The sequence below is a fragment of the Aquarana catesbeiana genome, linkage group LG09, assembly GCF_042186555.1.
Source record: "Aquarana catesbeiana isolate 2022-GZ linkage group LG09, ASM4218655v1, whole genome shotgun sequence".
Taxonomy (NCBI): Eukaryota; Metazoa; Chordata; class Amphibia; order Anura; family Ranidae; genus Aquarana; species Aquarana catesbeiana.
The window spans coordinates 322174957-322197677 of record NC_133332.1 but is presented as its reverse complement, the minus strand read 5'-3'; the positions used below and the strand labels follow the sequence as shown (position 1 = coordinate 322197677).

The following is a 22721-nucleotide window of genomic DNA, read 5'->3' as shown; positions in this document are numbered from 1 at the left end:
ACCCCAATTCTCTATACCAACATGATCCATAAGGGACCCCAATTCTCTATACCAACATGGTCCATAAGGGACCCCAATTCTATGTTGGTATAGAGAATTGGGGTCCTTTATGGACCATGTTGGTATAGAGAATTGGGGACCTTTATGGATCATGTTGGTATAGAGAATTGGGGTCCTTTATGGACCATGTTGGTATAGAGAATTGGGGTCCTTTATGGACCATGTAGTGGTCCTTCCTCAGGTACTTGAGGGAATCATCTATTCAGAGGTCCTCTGCTCTTGCTCACAGATAATCGTCCACCATGCAATGCAGCTGCTCCTGATGGATGCTGTCAGAACACAGCCCCGGACACTGAGCCACACCCACCATTGCTCCTCTTACTGACAGGAGGTTCAGAGACACCTTGTCCATGAGACTTTCTCCTGCCAGCCTCTGGAAATGGGTGACACGGGTTCCTTCGTAGTCCAGATGCTTTATCCTCTGCTCCTTCTGCGAAGGCAGGATGAGCTCTGCCACTTTCCCCCCGGACAGGGGCGGATTAACATAGGGGCTATTAGAGCTGCAGATCCAGGCCCCTTACTTTAAGATGGGCACAATTGCCAAAAAAAAAAAAAAAAAAAAAACGGACTGACTTCAAGGGTTGTGGCTCGGCAACCAGTGCCTCTGACAAGAAGTGAGGAGAGGCACTGTGAGCTCATCTGCTCAGTCTTCTGCAAACAGAGTGTGCCAGATTGTATTTAAATGGGCCTGAAGATTTCCTGAAATGGCTACAAACTCTTCTGGCCTGCTTTACATGGTCTGGGTACCTATCCAGGAGCTGCTGCACTGCCTGATTGAGGGTATGTGCCAGGCAAGGCATGTGTGCCAACTTTCCCTACCAGAGGGCAGACAGCAGGTTGGTGCCATTGCCACTCGCACTCCACCATTTCTGGCACAAGGTGACATGGCCTTAACCACCTCTGGGGCTGTCCCTGCAGAGCTGAAAGAAGCTCTGCCCCAGTGTGGCTCCTGTCCCCTAGGCATTCCAGCTGCAACACTTTAGCCAAAGTCGTGGAATTAGCATTAGGGGGACTGGTGGACCAGCATTGAGAAGGAGATGGAGGGGGACAGCTTTGGCACCATCACCAGCAGCTCTAAGGATGTAGGACTAGAACTTGTTCAGCCGCCCTGTGCCCTGACCTGCAACCTTCCCGGCTGCCAGCAGAGTCACCCAGTGGACTGTATATGATATGTAGCGTCCCTGCCCATATTTGTTGGATCACGTATTTGTAGTCAGGTGGACTTTGCTGCTGACATGGGGTCCAGTGACATGGAAACATCACCTTCCATGTAATGACCTATATGGACCATGCTGGTATAGAGAATTGGGGTCCTTTATGGATCATGTTGGTATAGAGAATTGGGGTCCTTTATGGATCATGTTGGTATAGAGAATTGGGGTCCTTTATGGATCATGTTGGTATAGAGAATTGGGGTCCTTTATGGATCATGTTGGTAGAGAGAATTGGGGTCCTTTATGGATCATGTTGGTATAGAGAATTGGGGTCCTTTATGGATCATGTTGGTATAGAGAATTGGGGTCTTATATGGATCAGGTTGGTATAGAGAATTGGGGTCCTTTATGGACCATGTTGGTATAAAGGACCCCAATTCTCTCTACCAACATGGTCCATAAAGCAGCCCAATTCTCTATACCAACATGATCAATAAAGGACCCCAATTCTCTATACCAGCATGGTCCATATAGGTCATTACATGGAAGGTGATGTTTCCATGTCACTGGACCCCATGTCAGCAGCAAAGTCCACCTGACCCTATATACGTGGTCCAGCAAGTATGGGCAGGGACGCTACATATCATATACAGTCCACTGGGTGACTCTGCTTGCAGCCGGGAAGGTTGCAGGTCAGGGCACAGGGCGGCTGAACAAGTTCTAGTCCTACATCCTTAGAGCTGCCAAAGATGTCCCCTCCATCTCCTTCTACCTCTCCTCCTCAATGCTGGTCCACTAGTCCCCCTAAGGCTATTTCCACGACTTTGGCTAAAGTGTTGTAGCTGGAATGCCTAGGGGACAGGAGCCACACTGGGGCAGAGCTTCTTTCAGCTCTGCAGGGGCAGGCCCAGAGGTGGTTAAGGCCATGGCACCTTGTGCCAGAAATGGTGGAGTGCGAGTGGCAATGGCACCAACCTGCTGTCTGCCCTCTGGTAGGGAAAGTTGGCACACATGCCTTGCCTGGCACATATCCTCAATCAGGCGGTGCAGCAGCTCCTGGATAGGTACCAAGACCACGTAAAGCAGGCCAGAAGAGTTTCTAGCCATTTCAGGAAATCTTTAGGCCCATTTAAATACAATCTGGCACACTCTGTTTGCAGAAGACTGAGCGGATGAGCTCACAGTGCCTCTCCTCACTTCTTGTCAGAGGCACTGGTTGCCGAGCCACAACCCTTGAAGTCAGTCCATTTTTTTTTTTTTTTTTGGCAATTGTGCCCATCTTAAAGTAAGGGGCCTGGATCTGCAGCTCTAATAGCCCCTATGTTAATCCGCCCCTGTCCGGGGGGAAAGTGGCAGAACTCATCCTGCCCTCGCAGAAGAAGCAGAGGATGAAGCATCTGGACTACGAAGGAACCCGTGTCACCCGTTTCCAGAGGCTGGCAGGAGAAAGTCTCATGGACAAGGTGTCTCTGAATCTCCTGTCAGTAAAAAGAGGAGCAATGGTGGGTGTGGCTCAGTGTCCGGGGCTGTGTTCTGACAGCATCCATCAGGAGCAGCTGCATTGCATGGTGGACGATTATCTGTGAGCAAGAGCAGAGGACCTCTGAATAGATGATTCCCTCAAGTACCTGAGGAAGGACCACTACCCAGGGCTTTCCCAGTATGCGAATTGACTGCTGAGGGGGTTTTGTGACAGACATATAAGTGCATCTGTCCAATATTGACCCACTGAGAATTGTGAAAATGAACCAGCCTTGGATCCGCAGCACCTACCAAGCTCCTGCTTCAGATGTTCCTGATCGAATATTTAGGGGATCCTGACACCCTCCAATGTTTATTTTGCTGCATCCAAAGCTTCTCCTTTCACCATTGCAGGCCACAAACAATATTGGACATGCTGCCACCATTTCCATGTCCGGTCTCTAGGAGGACATCCTGCCCTTGGTGGTACCTCCCACCGCCTGCCTCCATTGACATCTCCTGCCCCCAGTGTAGTCCTGCTACCATTACAGCCCAAAATTGGGACCACAGCTGCTGTTCTTTGCAACCACAATTTTAAATGTGACACCCGCACATTTTTCAGCAGCTGATCCGCAGTTGCAAATGGCGTGAATTTTGTTTACAAGGTCCCATCCTGAGCTCTGCAGGATTTTTTCTGCGGTGTTTCAGTACCGCCAACATCTGAAACCCAATTATTTTGCAGCTATGTAACAGTTGCAGCTGGGTCCATGCTCTTCCTTTCTGTGGTGTCGGGGTGCCACAAACACCCAAAACCCAATTTTTGTGCAGTTGTGTCACAGTTGCAGTACAGTGAATGGTAAAGCAGGTTCCATCCTGTGCTCTGCAGGATTTTCTTGTTGGGTTTACAGTGTTTGGGCACCACCAACAATCATCATCTAATATTTCAGGCAGCATAGTGGCTAAGTGGTTAGCACTTCCACCTGGCAGCACTGGAGTCATTGTCTTAAATCCCAACCACAGCACTACCTGCGTAGAGTTTGCATGTTCTCTTTGTGCCTGTGTGGGTTTTCCCTGGGTACTCCGGTTTCCTCCCACACTCCAAAGACATGCTGGTAGCTTGATTGACTCCTGTCTAAAGTGGGACATTCAGCAGGAATTGGTCCAACTAGCATTCTATAATGCATTGCCAAAGCCATCACTGGCCAATAATAAAGACACCATGTGGCTGTGGAGATTCTGGTCAACATCTAGAAGAACTCTGCTCCAATAACGTGGGCCAAGGATGATCTTCTTCCAGAGTCAATGTGAATCCAACCCTTTGCTAACACAGCAATTTTCGGGCAATATAAAACAGCTCTTGGTTGCATGGAAATGATCACTTTGGTTGTTTCTAAATTGAATGAAACTGAAATTACCAAAAGCTTGTCTTTTAGAGACATAGCCCGATTCCTCCTAAAAGGTCCATCATATGTGCCGATTTACTGCCTCTGGGTCTTGCATATCATGGGTACCGATAGGGGACTTGATACCTCCGATACCCCCGATTCCTCCAATACCACCAATACATCTGATACCCCCGACTCCTCCATACCTCTAATACCCCAGATTCCTCCAATAACTCCATACCTCTGATACAACCATAACCCCGATTCCTTCAATACCACCATACCTCAGATTTCTTGACACCTCCGATACCACCATAGCCCCAACTCCTCCACTACCTTCATACCTCTGATACCTCCAATACCACTATACCTCCGATACCCCAGATTCCTCGATGCCTCCATACCTCTGATACCACCATACCTCAGATTCCTCCAATCCCGCTGAAGGATGAGAAAGAGTTAACATGACTAAAACTTTAAAATAGCTGACAGAGGAATATCTTTATTTTAGGGTCTTGTTTGTCACGATGACCACAGGATAGATAAGGTCTGGTAAGAACGGTTTTTGAAATGATATCTTCAGACAAAGTCAGAAAGTCAGAATATTAAATAGTTCAAATTATGTTTTTAGATAATATCAACCGTCAGCTAAAATACTAGTTTAGACTGTCTGAGATGCTATATGTTTATATAGGAATTATGCCTCATGTGATGAGCTCTGTCCTCCCTCCTTTCTCTTTAAGTTGTGCAATATTCTTTGTCCATATCCCGTATATAATTCTGCTCACCTGTCATTAAAACTAAGCATTCATTGAATGACTCTCTTGTGTACATTGGATGCTTTCGGAGCTCTGAAAGAATTCCACCGATTGTCCAGGTCTAAGCAGATTTAACCCTTACAGTGGCCAACTACAGGAGACGTCTGACCTCTGTGATCGCCAACAAGGGTTTCGCCACCAACTACTAAGTCATGTTTTGTGAAGGGTTCACATACTTATTTCACTCATTAAAATGCAAATCAATTTATAACTTTTTTGAAATGTGTTTTTCTGGATATTTTTGTTGTTATTCTCTCACTGTTATAATAAACCGACCAATAACCACCAGCCGTCGCAGTTATACTGCGGCAGGTTGGCTCGGCCACCCGCGATCACTCCCGACAGAGACAGAATGGGGATCTGTCAATGTAAACAGACAGATCTCTGTTCTGTCAGGGGAGGAGAGACAGATTTGCTGCTCCTAAAGATTAGGAACAGTGGTCTCCTCCTCCAAGCAGTCCACCCCCCCCCCCCCAGTTAGAATACATTACCCTAAATGGAAGCTATATTTATGGCAGTGGGTGGGACTCACTGAGTGGGCGTGGCTCTGGAGTGTTCAGTGTTCAGGAGGCATATATGGACTCCTACGCTGGGCAGAGACTAAACAGAAGGGGGGGGGTCCATCCATTTATAAAAAGATATTAAACACACACAGAGGCTACATGACAAGAAACACTTTATTATAAAAGGAGAAGTTAATATAAAAAACACAGAACATACATAGATATAAAACAGACATCGAACGCCCAGAGACACCCCACCGATCGTCACATCATATTCACAATTCTGGTTATCTACATGAGCTGCCATTGGTACAGAGCACCTGGAGGGGGCTCTCCCTGTGCTCCCCTATCTCTAAGCAGCGCATGCCCCTCCCCCACAATGCCTGAGGAATGCCACCCCATTGGCTCAGAGCACATTGTACAATGGAATCTCACTGGCTGCATTACCCCCTCACAGTCTGGTTTCTGCTGTGAAGGGATTTCTGGAGAACGATATTCAGATTTCACAGTTAGACAAGCTGTATTTTAAAGTGAACCTGTCCTGTGTTCATGCAGAGCAAAGAAACACACTCATCGTAATTTCCCAGCAGCACACACTCCCATATGGCTACCCCGCTGCTCCATTCAGCCTGTTGGAGGAAAGCCAGCCATGTGTAAGCTCTAATTGGATCTCCAGTCGGAGCTTACAGAGGGCTGGGCCACGTACCGGCGCCGTCACATGCTCCTCCATACCAGGACGTTCTGGGTAATTTCCCAGCACCTGGTGGCTGAATGGAGTGGTGGGAGAGTGAAGAAAAGGAGTATACGGTATATACCACTGAGCCAAACAATATTCCTTTCCCTTGCAGTGACAGGTTTCCTTTAAAGTACATTAAAAAGGACAAGTGTTCTAAACCACTTTAATCCATCCCCCTCCCCCACCTTACCTATACACCCACCCCTAAGACTTGTATGAAGCCAATCAAGTGCTTAAGTGGTTTACCGGGAAAACCCCATACAAGAGTGGGTGGTCTCAGCATGGGCGGGGCCAGAGGGGAGGACTCAAAGTGGGCTACGCCAATAAGGAGTAGGTGGTCTCAGCATGGCCTGTGCCAGAGAGGTGGTCTCAGTATGGGTAGTACCAACAAGTAGGAGGTCTCAGCGTGGGGGGAGCCAGAGGGGAGTAGGAGGTCTCAGCATCGGTGAGGTCTCAGCATGGGTGGGGCCAGACAGGAGGTCTCAGCATGGGTGGGGCCAGACAGGAGGTCTCAGCATGGGTGGGGCCAGACAGGAGGTCTCAGCATGGGTGGGGCCAGACAGGAGGTCTCAGCATGGGTGGGGCCAGACAGGAGGTCTCAGCATGGGTGGGGCCAGACAGGAGGTAGGAGGTCTCAGAGAGGGCGGTGCCAATGAGTAGGAGGTCTCAGCATGGCCAGTGTTTGAGAGTTTTGGACCTGAGAAGAGAAGGATCTGGCTCAGGGACAGAGAGGTTACTGCCGGGTAATGGTGGGGGGGGATGGGGGTGGATTGTAGCAGTTTAGTCCTGTTGTCCTTTGATAAATATCTCGATAAAAAGGACATTTTCATACATTTCCCTGAGGTTCTGCATTACACGGCTACATCTCATATTATTTCCCGGACCGACTTAAGCAGAGATTTTGGCCTTGGAAGAGAAGTCGGCACTAAGTTTCCGCATGACTTCGGCGTGACTCATCCCGGTCATCTCTTTCTTCGTAGATCCGTAATTCTCCTTCACAAACTTGGCAAATGGAGTGAGCTGTGTATTGGCCGGGGAGCCATCCTTCCGCGTCGCTGTCTGCAGCACCAGCTTTCCTTTACACAGCGCACAGACGAATCGCTCGGTGTCCAGAGACTTGGAGTGACGTCCAATCCTCGGGGGAGGGAGGAGAGAAGGAAAGGTAAAGACTCCTCTACAGCAAGCAGAGCCTCATACACATTACACAATCATCAGATCATTATAGGAGCATGTGACCAAATATCTGAAGAGGAAGTGCAGCCGCTCTCTGAGCGATCAGCCCCCATGTAATCCCCCCCGTGATTGGCCACCCATGCGATTTCCCACCCAGTGATCAGCCCCCAAGATATCCCCCCCCTCCCCACGTGATCGCTCAGTCTTAGAGGCGTCAGGGGACAGATGCAGCATACACATAGTTGAGTGTAAATGTTATTTTTTCTCCAATCCTTGCACTTCTCTTTTAAAGTGGGTGTAATCCCTCCAGATCCCCAGTGAGGTGACCGGCCTCAGGTGATACGCAGAGAGGAAACAAATCCTACTGCTTAAGTTGTACCTATTTATCTGCTGTCTTCTCCTTTCTACACTCTTCCTCTTCAGAAAGTGCCCATTGTGTTACAAATCTTTCTTCCTCATTGAGCAGCACATAGCATAGGGAGGGGAAGGGTGGGTGGGGATACTGGGCTTACACTGTGTGAGAGCTGATTGGAGGAAAGGGACCCCCCCCCCCCCCAACATAGCAGAGCTGTAGTGTGAATAGACAAGCTCCTCCCTACTAATCTTCCTTCCCAACACAAAATTTTCAGCTCATGTTATCTCATGTGTTGGAGAACTTGTCAGAAGTGACGCATGCTGAGAACAGAGCACCAGAGAGAGACGACACTTAGAGCTTTGGAGAGAGATAAGTAAACACTACAGATAGATGTGCTTCGGTCAGATTTCATGAATGGGGTTTACAAGCACGTTAAGGAGAAGTGGTCCCTGTGTGTGCGCGCCGCAACACTACCCGACATTATAATAACCACTTAACCAGCGACATACCCGGGTACATTGCTGGACTTTTGGTGGTTATACCTGCAGCTGCACTCCCGAGCCCCGCTGCTGCCTTCATTGACACAGACAACGGGACTTGGCCCCGCCCCCTCGTCACTGGAGTTGACTGACAGGAGCGGAAGCCATTGCTATCAATCTGCCCTCTGAGAAGGGTGGGGGGGGGGTGGGGGGGGGGGGGTAGAGCAAGGAGAGCTGCCCCAGTGCACTGCACAGGACATGTAATAACGGGTCTCTACTCACGTGTTTTTGCACCGGGAACACTCATAGGTGAACTTGTAGTTGATCTCATAGGTGTGACATCGGGTGACCATCGGTAATTCGGGGTGAATCAGGGTGGCTTTCCGGGCATAAAATCTCCAGTACTGACCATGTCCGTCTCTCACCCCATTGATGAGCCAGGTGGCGGCATGACAGATCTCATGGATCAACGTGTCTCGGAGACGATCTGAAATAGTAAAGTGATTGAGAAGGTTTGAGTTTTCTTCTTCTTATTACAAACATGTTACACTTGCCTCCCCTGTAATGGTTCTACACATAGCGGCCCTCGATCCTCCTCTTCTCAGGTCCCCCACCGGCGCTCCTGGCTCCTCCCTCTTGCCCCCATAGCAAGCTGCTTGCCATGGGAACACTCATGCGGGCTCTAACCCGTCTATTAATACAGTGTGCAGCTTGGCCCCGCCCCCACGTTCTCTTCTCACAGGGTGCGATTGACAGCAACAGGAGCCAATGGCTCCCCGCTACTGCCTCCGAGTCCTGTGAGGAGGGAGAGGAGCCCCGCTGCTTCTTCCGGTGAGACCACTGGATGGAGAAAATCTGTCTGTCTTTAGAACCATTTAAAGGATAAAAGTTCACCTTTAAAAATAAAAAAGGAAATTATAAAATATATTTGGATAGAGTGTGGCTTGGACCTGCCCCCTCCGCCGTGATTAACAGCAGCGAGAGCCAATGAGGAAAGAGCGCCAGGGGGGGGATCACTGGTTGCACACTGAAGTTTTTTACCTTCATACATAGAATAAATTGAGGTAGAAGAACCTTCAACCTTTAGAATCAGTTTAAATCCTGGCAGTGAGGTTGTGTTGTGGATGTGGGGTATCGGGGGAGGGGTATGGGAGGATTCCTCCATCTGATTCAACTGGAGTAATTCTGCTGAACATGAGAAGAGAAGGATCTCATAGTCAAGATGCAGAAATACTCTTGCGCACAGGTGTATTAGCTAAAAGATCCCAAGGGTTCAGGAAGGACTGTGGATTTCGGCCTTGCTGTTCTTAAGGATGGGATTATCCTAATATTAAATGAAAAGAAAAAAAGAGCGCAGCAGCCTAGTGTATTATCCTTGACAGATTTATTAATTAAAAGCAAGGAAAACTGCTACCACTGGACTAATCGCCTCTGTGCCATATACAATGCGATTTTTTCTTCAACCTTTGTGAGTAGATTTTATCTTGCTTTTAATTAATAAATCTGTCAAGGGTAATGCACTAGGCTGCTGCGCTCTTTTTTTCTTTCTTTTCATTTAATATTAGGATGTCATAGTCTCCCGTCTTCGCTCCTAGAATGTCCAATCATTGTGGTCTCATACCAGCAGAATCGCAGACTTTCTCGGAGAGTTCTATCCGGGCATATCGCTGCAGAACCGGGACTTTCTTCTGTCCCGTCACACAGTACCCCGCCGTCTTCCTCATCTTTTTATTCCACAGGATCTCCAGGTTGTCGGGGAGCTAAGAAAAGAGAAAACACAAGACAAGTCTGTTGTGAGTGAAGGACGGCTCTTCACCTGAAGCCAAGCCCATTGGACAGCAATGACTACACCTGAAGAAGGGCAACCTACTGGTTGGGGGATGTCTTCACACCCAAAGGCGGCCAGCCCATTGGACGGGGGATGTCTCCACACCCAAAGGCGGTCAGCCCATTGGACGGGGGATGTCTCCACACCCAAAGGCGGTCAGCCCATTGGACGGGGGATGTCTCCACACCCAAAGGCGGTCAGCCCATTGGACGGGGGATGTCTCCACACCCAAAGGCGGTCAGCCCATTGGACGGGGGATGTCTCCACACCCAAAGGCGGTCAGCCCATTGGACGGGGGATGTCTCCACACCCAAAGGCGGTCAGCCCATTGGACGGGGGATGTCTCCACACCCAAAGGCGGTCAGCCCATTGGACGGGGGATGTCTCCACACCCAAAGGCGGTCAGCCCATTGGACGGGGGATGTCTCCACACCCAAAGGCGGTCAGCCCATTGGACGGGGGATGTCTCCACACCCAAAGGCGGTCAGCCCATTGGACGGGGGATGTCTCCACACCCAAAGGCGGTCAGCCCATTGGACGGGGGATGTCTCCACACCCAAAGGCGGTCAGCCCATTGGACGGGGGATGTCTCCACACCCAAAGGCGGTCAGCCCATTGGACGGGGGATGTCTCCACACCCAAAGGCGGTCAGCCCATTGGACGGGGGATGTCTCCACACCCAAAGGCGGCCAGCCCATTGGACGGGGGATGTCTCCACACCCAAAGGCGGCCAGCCCATTGGACGGGGGATGTCTCCACACCCAAAGGCGGCCAGCCCATTGGACGGGGGATGTCTCCACACCCAAAGGCGGTCAGCCCATTGGACGGGGGATGTCTCCACACCCAAAGGCAGTCAGCCCATTGGACGGGGGATGTCTCCACACCCAAAGGCGGTCAGCCCAGTGATGGAGTCGTCTCGCTATTTATAAAGACATCATCACTTTGGGTTTGTGTGTTTGATTTGTAACTTGTCACCAATTAAAGCGAAGAACAGGAAGTATTCTGAGAACACAGAAATTACCGGACCTCAGTCAGCGTACCTTCTCATCAAAGATGGTGTGATTGTAGAGACTGTACAGTCTGGTAGCAAGTCCGTGTTTTTTCTGTTTGAAATCCTTCACATATTGGGATGTTGGATGAGAAAGATCATTCAGAAAGCAGCCTTCTACTTTACATGGAAAACCCCTAAATATGGCAAGAGAGGGAAAATGAAAAGAAGTATTACCATCTGTTATCTTCAAAATAGAATTCTAAATGAAAAAAAAAAAAAAAAAAAAAAAAAAAAAACAAAACACACAACTACTGCAGATATAAAATACAAATATCTCTCTCTGCAACAGCCTCCCAACCCCTTCTACTATGACCAAATCCAGGTCACCCTGCTCCCCCACCCAGCAGTCACCCCGCCCACCCCCTCCCAGCAGTCACTCCGCCCACCCCCTCCCATCAGTCACTCCGCCCACCCCCTCCCAGCAGTCACTCCGCCCACCCCCTCCCAGCAGTCACTCCGCCCACCCCCTCCCAGCAGTCACTCTGCCCACCCTCACCCAGCAGTCACTCAGCTAGTGAATGGCCACCAGCAGTGACGTATTCCAGCACTATGAGACACACAGACACCACCTACGTCTTCCCTGGATAGGACTTCTCTTCATCATCTCGAGGTTCTGTCGCAGGTTTATCAGGAGGGAAGTAGGGACTTTTAGAGGTGTCTGAGCACGATTGAGGTCTCAGCTTTGGTTCCGTCTTCTTTTTGTTGGTTAGATCCAAGCAGGGGCCCTTCACCGGCTCTGATATCCAAGAAGAGAACCAGTCAGTAAACGTAAAGAGGGATTTACATGTTGTATACATCCTTCACAATCCTGAATCTGTTGTTGTATCAGACAATTCACTGACAATCCTGCTCTAGTTGTGGAGTTTAATTTTAGACGTCCAAATATGTGGGGAGACATTCCCACCTATCTGAGCCTGCAGGACTTCCCATTCTAACAGATTGTGCTTCACTAGCTGCATTCCTGGCTGATGACCTAATCATCCTCAATTCCATTCTAATCAATCACAGAGGAGATTAGGGAACGGAAGTTCTTCCGTCTCCACTGTGTGAAGTGATCCCAACAGCTTACCACAGTCCCCAGCTCATGGGAGGGCTCGAAGAGAGTCCAGGAACCACCGTGGACCTCAGCTCACGGGAAGGCTGGGAGAGTCCAGGAACCACCGTGGTCCTCGGCTCACGGGAAGGCTGGGAGAGTCCAGGAACCACCGTGGTCCTCGGCTCACGGGAAGGCTGGGAGAGTCCAGGAACCACCGTGGTCCTCGGCTCACGGGAAGGCTGGGAGAGTCCAGGAACCACCGTGGTCCTCGGCTCACGGGAAGGCTGGGAGAGTCCAGGAACCACCGTGGTCCTCGGCTCACGGGAAGGCTGGGAGAGTCCAGGAACCACCGTGGTCCTCGGCTCACGGGAAGGCTGGGAGAGTCCAGGAACCACCGTGGTCCTCGGCTCACGGGAAGGCTGGGAGAGTCCAGGAACCACCGTGGTCCTCAGCTCACGGGAAGGCTGGGAGAGTCCAGGAACCACCGTGGTCCTCGGCTCACGGGAAGGCTGGGAGAGTCCAGGAACCACAGTGGTCCCCGGCTCACAGGAAGGCTGGGAGAGTCCAGGAACCACAGTGGTCCCCGGCTCACGGGAAGGCTGGGAGAGTCCAGGAACCACAGTGGTCCCCGGCTCACGGGAAGGCTGGGAGAGTCCAGGAACCACTGTGGTCCCCAGCTCACGGGAAGGCTGGGAGAGTCCAAGGACCACAGCAGGTGGCAGGAGGGGTGTTCTGCCCTTCTCAGCGTCATGAAAGTGATCAGGCAGCAATAACACCCAGACCATGGCTGCACCCACAACATGGTATACCCGCCCGCTGACAGGACATTGATAGATGTACAGCAGCCAGCAAGGGGTTAATACTGGTAAAGAATAAAAGGAAGGAAAGGAAGTTGACCTGTCAGTGCAGATTTGGGGTTTTCTTTTCTTGCAGTTGAACCCGGTGTCTGGTTCTTTGTCCGGTTCTTAATGCGGTCCAGAAGAGACTCAAACTCGTCATCAGAGCTTACAGGTGTACGGAATTTGGGTTCAGCAACCTTTGAGCTCTCTGTGCTGGCCGGTCTCCCCGAGGATTGGTGATTTGGAGGGCGCAGGAGGTTTTCTTTGGTGTTTTTCTGCAAAGACTTCGCCCTTTGACCTTTATCCCTGGGCTTTGGGTTTGTTGTGTGTCTGTTGGACCATGTGCTCTTTATAACTATAGAATCCTCATCGCTGTCACTTATAAAGACCGGAGAATCCTTCCACTGAGAGGACACCGCGGCCTTCACAGGGCTCAGAGACACCGAGGTCTTCTTCCCTATAGAGGATAGGAGGACAGCGGTGAGGAATGGAAGGAGAAAACCAGCTGGGAGTTGTACCGATTCACCTACACATACCAATCCTGCTTTGGGTTCCTTTCCCACCTTTGGAGAACATGGAATCAAAGTCATCATCCTCCGAATCAACGATAAAGTCCTTCAAACTGAAACAAAACAATATAATAAAATATGGTAAATGTCATTGAATCCGATTTGTGAATGGCTATACACTCTGTGAGTGGACATGTATGAGGGCCAATGGGGGCCCAGTCCCTGCACACCCATGGGGGGGCTGTTCTTGCAATGTTACAGAATCTATGTACATCAAACGGTCCCTGTGATGTCTGGAGCACCTTCGTCCAGTTCTGGAAATGTCTGACCCCTGTGAATGGACATGGCATTCCCTTGACAACGTGCTTGGAACAAAACGCGTCGGGAAGAGGCCTATTTGCTGACGCCACACCACCGCCCCCATGTGCTTGGAACGGTGGCCATTCATGCCCTTTTTGACATTTTATGATGTTTTTAATACTTGTGTGGACCTTTGTGAAATAATAAATACTACACTATATACATTTCTCTGGGCTCCTTGCTGCTGAGCTTCTTTGCATCTATTGTGGTGTTTTGGTTATCGGTTCCCATTCAGCTGGTGATTGAAGATGTGGAGATTCTAAGCTTGGATTTATCCCTACCACATTCAGTGATCTGGTGAGTGCCCCCTTGTGGTGGAGGCCCACGTGTTTATACACTCGCTGTTATCCTCCGAGGTCACACTGTCTTCTATCATCTGCTGCCACATAAGTCTGCTATCAATTCCACGCTCCATTCCAGGACTCCGCACCAGGATCTCATTCCAAGACTTTTTATGATGGAACTTTCTGTTCTTGTACAGCGCTCCTCATTTTTGGAGTATACAGTATAGAAGGGTCACCTTGGGGGCTAGCTGATAAAACTGATCGGCACGCTCACTATTTGCCTTATTGTGAATGGCCAGTACATGGATTTCACTCACCTGCTGCCCGGAGGTTTTGTTGGCGCGTGTTTCGGGGTGTTCAGTTGAATTAAAACTGTGAAAAGATCAGAGAAGCGGGTGATTAGGAGAGCCGGATCACTGAATAGGATTAAAGGAGAACTCCATCTTTTCACAGACTTTACATAGCTTGGACCAAACACTGTCCCTCATTGACCTGTGAGGTGCTGAATGTGCAGTATACACCGTATATATCCGGGGCTCTGTACACACACCGTATATATCCGGGGCTCTGTGCACACACCGTATATATCCGGGGCTCTGTGCACACACCGTATATATCCGGGGCTCTGTGCACACACCGTATATATCCGGGGCTCTGTGCACACACCGTATATATCCGGGGCTCTGTGCACACACCGTATATATCCGGGGCTCTGTGCACACACCGTATATATCCGGGGCTCTGTGCACACACCGTATATAGCCGGGGCTCTGTATACACCGCATATAGCCGGGGCTCTGTACACACACACCGTATATAGCCGGGGCTCTGTGCACACACACCGTATATAGCCGGGGCTCTGTACACACACACCGTATATAGCCGGGGCTCTGTGCACACACACCGTATATAGCCGGGGCTCTGTGCACACACCGTATATATCCGGGGCTCTGTGCACACACCGTATATATCCGGGGCTCTGTGCACACACCGTATATAGCCGGGGCTCTGTGCACACCGTATATAGCCGGGGCTCTGTGCACACCGTATATAGCCGGGGCTCTGTGCACACACACCGTATATAGCCGGGGCTCTGTGCACACCGTATATAGCCGGGGCTCTGTGCACACCGTATATAGCCGGGGCTCTGCACACACCGCATATAGCCGGGGCTCTGCACACACACCGTATATAGCCGGGGCTCTGTGCACACACACCGTATATAGCCGGGGCTCTGTGCACACCGTATATAGCCGGGGCTCTGTGCACACCGTATATAGCCGGGGCTCTGTATACACCGTATATAGCCGGGGCTCTGCGCACACACCGTATATAGCCGGGGCTCTGCGCACACCGCATATAGCCGGGGCTCTGCGCACACCGCATATAGCCGGGGCTCTGCGCACACCGCATATAGCCGGGGCTCTGCGCACACCGCATATAGCCGGGGCTCTGCGCACACCGCATATAGCCGGGGCTCTGCGCACACCGCATATAGCCGGGGCTCTGCGCACACCGCATATAGCCGGGGCTCTGTGCACACCGCATATAGCCGGGGCTCTGTACACACCGCATATAGCCGGGGCTCTGTGCACACCGCATATAGCCGGGGCTCTGTACACACACCGTATATAGCCGGGGCTCTGTACACACACCGTATATAGCCGGGGCTCTGTGCACACCGCATATAGCCGGGGCTCTGTGCACACACCGCATATAGCCGGGGCTCTGTGCACACCGCATATAGCCGGGGCTCTGTGCATATCCAGGGCTCTGTATACACTGTATATAGCTGAGGCTCTGTATATATCCGGGGCTCTGTATACACTGTATATAGCTGAGGCTCTGTACATATCCGGGGCTCTGTATACACTGTATATAGCTGAGGCTCTGTATATATCCGGGGCTCTGTATACACTGTATATAGCTGAGGCTCTGTATATATCCGGGGCTCTGTATACACTGTATATAGCTGAGGCTCTGTACATATCCAGGGCTCTGTATACACTGTATATAGCTGAGGCTCTGTACATATCCGGGGCTCTGTATACACTGTATATAGCTGAGGCTCTGTACATATCCAGGGCTCTGTATACACTGTATTTAGCTGAGGCTCTGTACATATCCGGGGCTCTGTATACACTGTATATAGCTGAGGCTCTGTATACACTGTATGTGGGTGCCTGGACTTCTCTTCTATCCTCAGTGTATGGAACATACTCAGGAAATATACAACAAAGTCCCAATTACAAAACACTGGGGGGGGGGGCTCTGCATATAAACCAATCAGCTTCCAGGTTTTATTGTCAAAACTTAACTGAAGAAGCTGATTGGCCGCCATGCACAGCTGCTCCAGTTGTAGTAAATCTTCATCTGATCCTCTATAGTCTCTCTGTCCACCAATCATAAAATACACGGAATGATCACTCACAGTTTTCGAAGTCTTCATCGCTGGAATCGGAGACATTGACAGAGGATCTGGAAAACACAAGAACACAATGTATGTGAGTCTACAGATATACACAGGAGGGTCTGACCTGTCATTCCTCAGCGGAGGTCTCCTTTAATAAAAATCATACAAAGACTGCAACATAAAATCACATGGGAAATGTTTTCTCTGGTCTTTTCTCTTCCACAAATATTGTAATAAAGAAGGAAACTTCCAGTTTACAATCCGTGCAGAAAGATAAGAAGCCAAGAAGCCCACACAAATCTTTACATAGTAAATCTCCCCCCATGGGGGGTCTAACACTGGAGCTCTCAGAATCTGGAGCAGCTGTACATGGCAGCCAATCAGCTTCTAGATTTTATTGTCAAAGCTTCATTGAAGAAGCTGAAACTAGAAACTGATTGGCTGCCATGCAGAGCTGCTCCAGTGTTAGTAACAACAATCCCCATCATCCGTAGGAAAGCAAACAGTAACTGGTAAGAACAGAACCCACTACTGGATCAGCTGCATAAGAGGAGTATATCTACAGGCACATTCCTCCAGGGAAGGGGTGAGGGGCCAGAAGTCCGCCCCGCAGGGGGCCAGAAGTCCGCCCCGCAGGGGGCCAGAAGTCCGCCCCGCAGGGGGCCAGAAGTCCGCCCCGCAGGGGGCCAGAAGTCCTCCCCGCAGGGGGCCAGAAGTCCGCCCCGCAGGGGGCCAGAAGTCCGCCCCGCAGGGGGCCAGAAGTCCGCCCCGCAGGGGGCCAGAAGTCCTCCCCGCAGGGGGCCAGAAGTCCGCCCCGCAGGGGGCCAGAAGTCCGCCCCGCAGGGGGCCAGAAGTCCTCCCCGCAGGGGGCCAGAAGTCCTCCCCGCAGGGGGCCAGAAGTCCTCCCCGCAGGGGGCCAGAAGTCCTCCCCGCAGGGGGCCAGAAGTCCGCCCCGCAGGGGGCCAGAAGTCCTCCCCGCAGGGGGCCAGAAGTCCGCCCCGCAGGGGGCCAGAAGTCCTCCCCGCAGGGGGCCAGAAGTCCTCCCCGCAGGGGGCCAGAAGTCCGCCCCGCAGGGGGCCAGAAGTCCTCCCCGCAGGGGGCCAGAAGTCCTCCCCGCAGGGGGCCAGAAGTCCTCCCCGCAGGGGGCCAGAAGTCCTCCCCGCAGGGGGCCAGAAGTCCTCCCCGCAGGGGGCCAGAAGTCCTCCCCGCAGGGGGCCAGAAGTCCGCCCCGCAGGGGGCCAGAAGTCCTCCCCGCAGGGGGCCAGAAGTCCTCCCCGCAGGGGGCCAGAAGTCCTCCCCGCAGGGGGCCAGAAGTCCTCCCCGCAGGGGGCAGATCCAGTACAAAAATCTGATCTGCCTCCACTCAGCGTTCAACCACAATGAAATAACTGAGCACAGAGAGGAGCAAAACTAGAAGACAGAAGGTTACGGGGGGGGGGGGGGGTTGGTGGCTCTGGGTCATAGGCCTCCCCTCACTTCCTGAATCGCTGACAGTGGCTTCATTAGACAGGAAGTGGAGCACAAATCTGTAACTGGGACAAAGAAATTATAGATGTAGCTGCTGGAGAGTTCCCATCAATCCCTGTCTGTGTTGCAGATGGGGAGTCAACAACAATTTACACAGAAAAGAGCGGGGAGGACTGATGAAATACATCCAACAGGCGCAGTCCAGGATCACCAGATCACAGATGGAATGGAGCGGGGGAGGAGCGGTGAAATACATTACCCGCGGGCGTGGTCCAGGATCACCAGATAACAGATGGAATGGAGCGGGGGAGGAGCGGTGAAATACATTACCCACAGGCGCAGTCCAGGATCACCAGATCACAGATGGAATGGAGCGGGGGAGGAGCGGTGAAATACATTACCCGCAGGCGTGGTCCAGGATCACCAGATCACAGATGGAATGGAGCGGGGGAGGAGCAGTGAAATACATTACCCGCGGGCGTGGTCCAGGATCACCAGATCACAGATGGAATGGAGCGGGGAAGGAGCGGTGAAATACATTTCCCGCAGGCGCGGTCCAGGATCACCAGATCACAGATGGAATGGAGCGGTGAAATACATTACCCGCGGGCGTGGTTCAGGCTCACCAGATCACAGATGGAATGGAGCGGGGGAGGAGCGGTGAAATACATTACCCACAGGCGCAGTCCAGGATCACCAGATCACAGATGGAATGGAGCGGGGGAGGAGCGGTGAAATACATTACCCGCGGGCGTGGTCCAGGATCACCAGATCACAGATGGAATGGAGCGGGGAAGGAGCGGTGAAATACATTTCCCGCAGGCGCGGTCCAGGATCACCAGATCACAGATGGAATGGAGCGGGGGAGGAGCGGTGAAATACATTACCCGCGGGCGTGGTTCAGGCTCACCAGATCACAGATGGAATGGAGCGGGGGAGGAGCGGTGAAATACATTACCCACAGGCGCAGTCCAGGATCACCAGATCACAGATGGAATGGAGCGGGGAAGGAGCGGTGAAATACATTTCCCGCAGGCGCGGTCCAGGATCACCAGATCACAGATGGAATGGAGCGGGGAAGGAGCGGTGAAATACATTACCCACAGGCGCAGTCCAGGATCACCAGATAACAGATGGAATGGAGCGGTGGAGGAGCGGTGAAATACATTACCCGCGGGCGTGGTCCAGGATCACCAGATCACAGATGGAATGGAGCGGGGGAGGAGCAGTGAAATACATTACCCGCGGGCGTGGTCCAGGATCACCAGATCACAGATGGAATGGAGCGGGGAAGGAGCGGTGAAATACATTACCCGCGGGCGTGGTCCAGGATCACCAGATCACAGATGGAATGGAGTGGGGAGGAGTGGTGAAATACATTACCCGCGGGCGTGGTCCAGGATCACCAGATAACAGATGGAATGGAGCGGGGGAGGAGCGGTGAAATACATTACCCGCGGGCGTGGTCCAGGATCACCAGATCACAGATGGAATGGAGCGGGGAAGGAGCGGTGAAATACATTACCCGCGGGCGTGGTCCAGGATCACCAGATCACAGATGGAATGGAGCGGGGGAGGAGCAGTGAAATACATTACCCGCGGGCGTGGTCCAGGATCACCAGATCACAGATGGAATGGAGCGGTGAAATACATTTCCCGCAGGCGCGGTCCAGGATCACCAGATCACAGATGGAATGGAGCGGTGAAATACATTACCCGCGGGCGTGGTCCAGGATCACCAGATCACAGATGGAATGGAGTGGGGAGGAGTGGTGAAATACATTACCCGCGGGCGTGGTCCAGGATCACCAGATAACAGATGGAATGGAGCGGGGGAGGAGCGGTGAAATACATTACCCGCGGGCGTGGTCCAGGATCACCAGATAACAGATGGAATGGAGCGGGGGAGGAGCGGTGAAATACATTACCCGCGGGCGTGGTCCAGGATCACCAGATAACAGATGGAATGGAGCGGGGGAGGAGCGGTGAAATACATTACCCGCGGGCGTGGTCCAGGATCACCAGATCACAGATGGAATGGAGCGGGGGAGGAGCGGTGAAATACATTACCCGCAGGCGCGGTCCAGGATCACCAGATCAGATGGAATGGAGCGGGGGAGGAGCAGTGAAATACATTACCCGCAGGCGTGGTCCAGGATCACCAGATCACAGATGGAATGGAGCGGTGAAATACATTACCCGCAGGCGTGGTCCAGGATCACCAGATCACAGAGACAGACAGGGAAGGAAAAGTAAAACAGAAATCCCCTGGATGAAAACTGAACTACTCAGAAGACGGCCAGGCTACCAGCACACATCTTAGGCCGGGTACATACATGTCTGGCTGCAGATTGGACCCCGGTGCGGTTTTGTTCCCCAGTTCAGGTGCAAATTTTTCTGTGAATTTACACAAAAACTGGACCCAAAAATCGCACAGGACCCTTTTTAGAAACAGACAACAGAACCCCCCCCCGGACATGTGTGAACTGACTCCATTTAAAGCCGGCTGATTCACATTATGCAAATAGGAAACTGTGTCTCATATGTGAGCTGAGCCTCCAGGTTCCATTCTCAGCTCTGAGCGGAGTGCGCCTTTAAATGTCAGACATGAAGACAGACGGGTTACCTTGCTTTCTCTTCAGGAAATCTGAAATGCGTGTGATTGGAGGAATGATCTGAGGAGAAAGAAAAGATGTCAGTAAACAAGCAGGAAATGTATGAGGATCAGAACCGGGTGTTGTGTGATAATGATGGAAAATAACGGGATCCGGTTCTCTACCACAGCAATGTGACCCTTCAGTCTACAGTCAAGCATGGTGGTGGGAGTGTCATGGTCTGGGGCTGCATGAGTGCTGCCGGCACTGGGGGGCTACAGATCATTGAGGGAACCATGAATGCCAACATATACTGTGATATACTGAAGAAGAGCATGATCCCCTCCCTTCAGAGACTGGACCGCAGGGCAGTATTCCAACATGATAACCACCCCAAACACACCTCCAAGACCACCACTGCCTTGCTAAAGAAGCTGAGGGTAAAGGTGATGGACTGGCCAAGCATGTCTCCAGACCTAAACCCTATTGATCATCTGTGGGACATCCTCAAACGGAAGGTGGAGGAGCGCAAGGTCTCTAACATCCACCAGCTCTGTGATGTCATCATGGAGGAGGGGAAGAGGACTCCAGTGACAACCTGTGAAGCTCTGGTGACCTCCATGTCCAAGAGGGTTAAGGCAGTGCTGGAAAATAATGGTGGCCACACAAAATATTGACACTTTGGGCCCAATTTGGAGATTTTCACTTAGGGGTGTACTGACTTTTGTTGCCAGCGGTTTAGACATTAATGGCTGTGTGTTGAGTTATTTTGAGGGGACAGTAAATTTACACTGTTATACAAGCTGTACACTCACTACTTTACATTGTAGACAAGTGTCATTTCTTCAGTGTTGTCACATGAAAAGATAGAAGAAATGTGACTGAGGGGTGTACTTACTTTTGTCACATACTGTGTATGTATATTATATGAGGATATAGTTGTGGTGACCCTATGGGGGAGGAGTGGTAGGAGTATATGGGGGAGGGGTGGTAGGAGTATATGGGGGAGGGGTGGTAGGGGTATATGGGGGAGGGGTGGTAGGAGTATATGGGGGAGGGGTGGTAGGAGTATATGGGGGAGGGGTGGTAGGAGTATATGGGGGAGGGGTGGTAGGAGTATATGGGGGAGGGGTGGTAGGGGTATATGGGGGAGGGGTGGTAGGAGTATATGGGGGAGGGGTGGTAGGAGTATATGGGGGAGGGGTGGTAGGAGTATATGGGGGAGGGGTGGTAGGAGTATATGGGGGAGGGGTGGTAGGGGTATATGGGGGAGGGGTGGTAGGGGTATATGGGGGAGGGGTGGTAGGGGTATATGGGGGAGGGGTGGTAGGAGTATATGGGGGAGGGGTGGTAGGAGTATATGGGGGAGGGGTGGTAGGAGTATATGGGGGAGGGGTGGTAGGAGTGTATGGGGGAGGGGTGGTAGGAGTATATGGGGGAGGGGTGGTAGGAGTATATGGGGGAGGGGTGGTAGGAGTATATGGGGGTTACACTGATGAAGGTGTCATGTGACCATCATCCAGCACCTCCTATGAGGAATGGCTCCTCCCCTCCCCCCATACACACAGCAGGCTGCACCTGTGACCCGGACACACACACACACACACCTGCCCCCCTCCCCCACACCGGGCTCCTGGCCGCCTCCTCCTTACATCCCAGGTGTTTCTTAGGCTCCTCCTCCTCAGAGTCGGAGAGGTCCAGTTGCTGGGAACAAGGCGGTAGCCCCGGACTGTCATCACCATCATATTCTGGGCTCAGAACGTCCCTCACCGGTCGGCCAGTATGAGGCTTCACACCCTGAAATCAGAAGAATGGAGATCAGGAGACCACATCCCATAATACTCTGACACACGGGGGGGGGAGAGGGGCTCCCATGTCGGGGGGAGAGGGGGGGGCTCCCATGTCGGGGGGAGAGGGGCTCCCATGTCGGGGGGAGAGGGGCTCCCATGTCGGGGAGAGGGGCTCCCATGTCGGGGAGAGGGGCTCCCATGTCGGGGAGAGGGGGGAGGGGCTCCCATGTCGGGGAGAGGGGGGAGGGGCTCCCATGTCGGGGAGAGGGGGGAGGGGCTCCCATGTCGGGGAGAGGGGGGAGGGGCTCCCATGTCGGGGAGAGGGGGGAGGGGCTCCCATGTCGGGGGGAGGGGCTCCCATGTCGGGGGGAGAGGGGAGGGGCTCCCATGTCGGGGAGAGGGGGGAGGGGCTCCCATGTCGGGGAG

At 52.1% G+C, this 22721-nt stretch overlaps 1 protein-coding gene across 1 annotated transcript; it reads right to left on the bottom strand.

The window, feature by feature from the left end:
* Positions 1-5537: 5537 nt before the first annotated feature.
* Positions 5538-22302, bottom strand: LOC141108850 (germ cell nuclear acidic protein-like; the record flags this gene model as incomplete). The annotated part of the gene is given in 11 exon segments (XM_073600817.1): positions 5538-7252; positions 8407-8611; positions 9746-9884; positions 10993-11137; positions 11577-11739; positions 12937-13335; positions 13415-13500; positions 14349-14403; positions 16463-16509; positions 20538-20586; positions 22158-22302. Coding segments are annotated over 11 exon segments (1680 nt in total), but the record flags the coding sequence as incomplete, so codon positions are not given.
* Between the last annotated feature and the right edge of the window lie 419 nt (positions 22303-22721).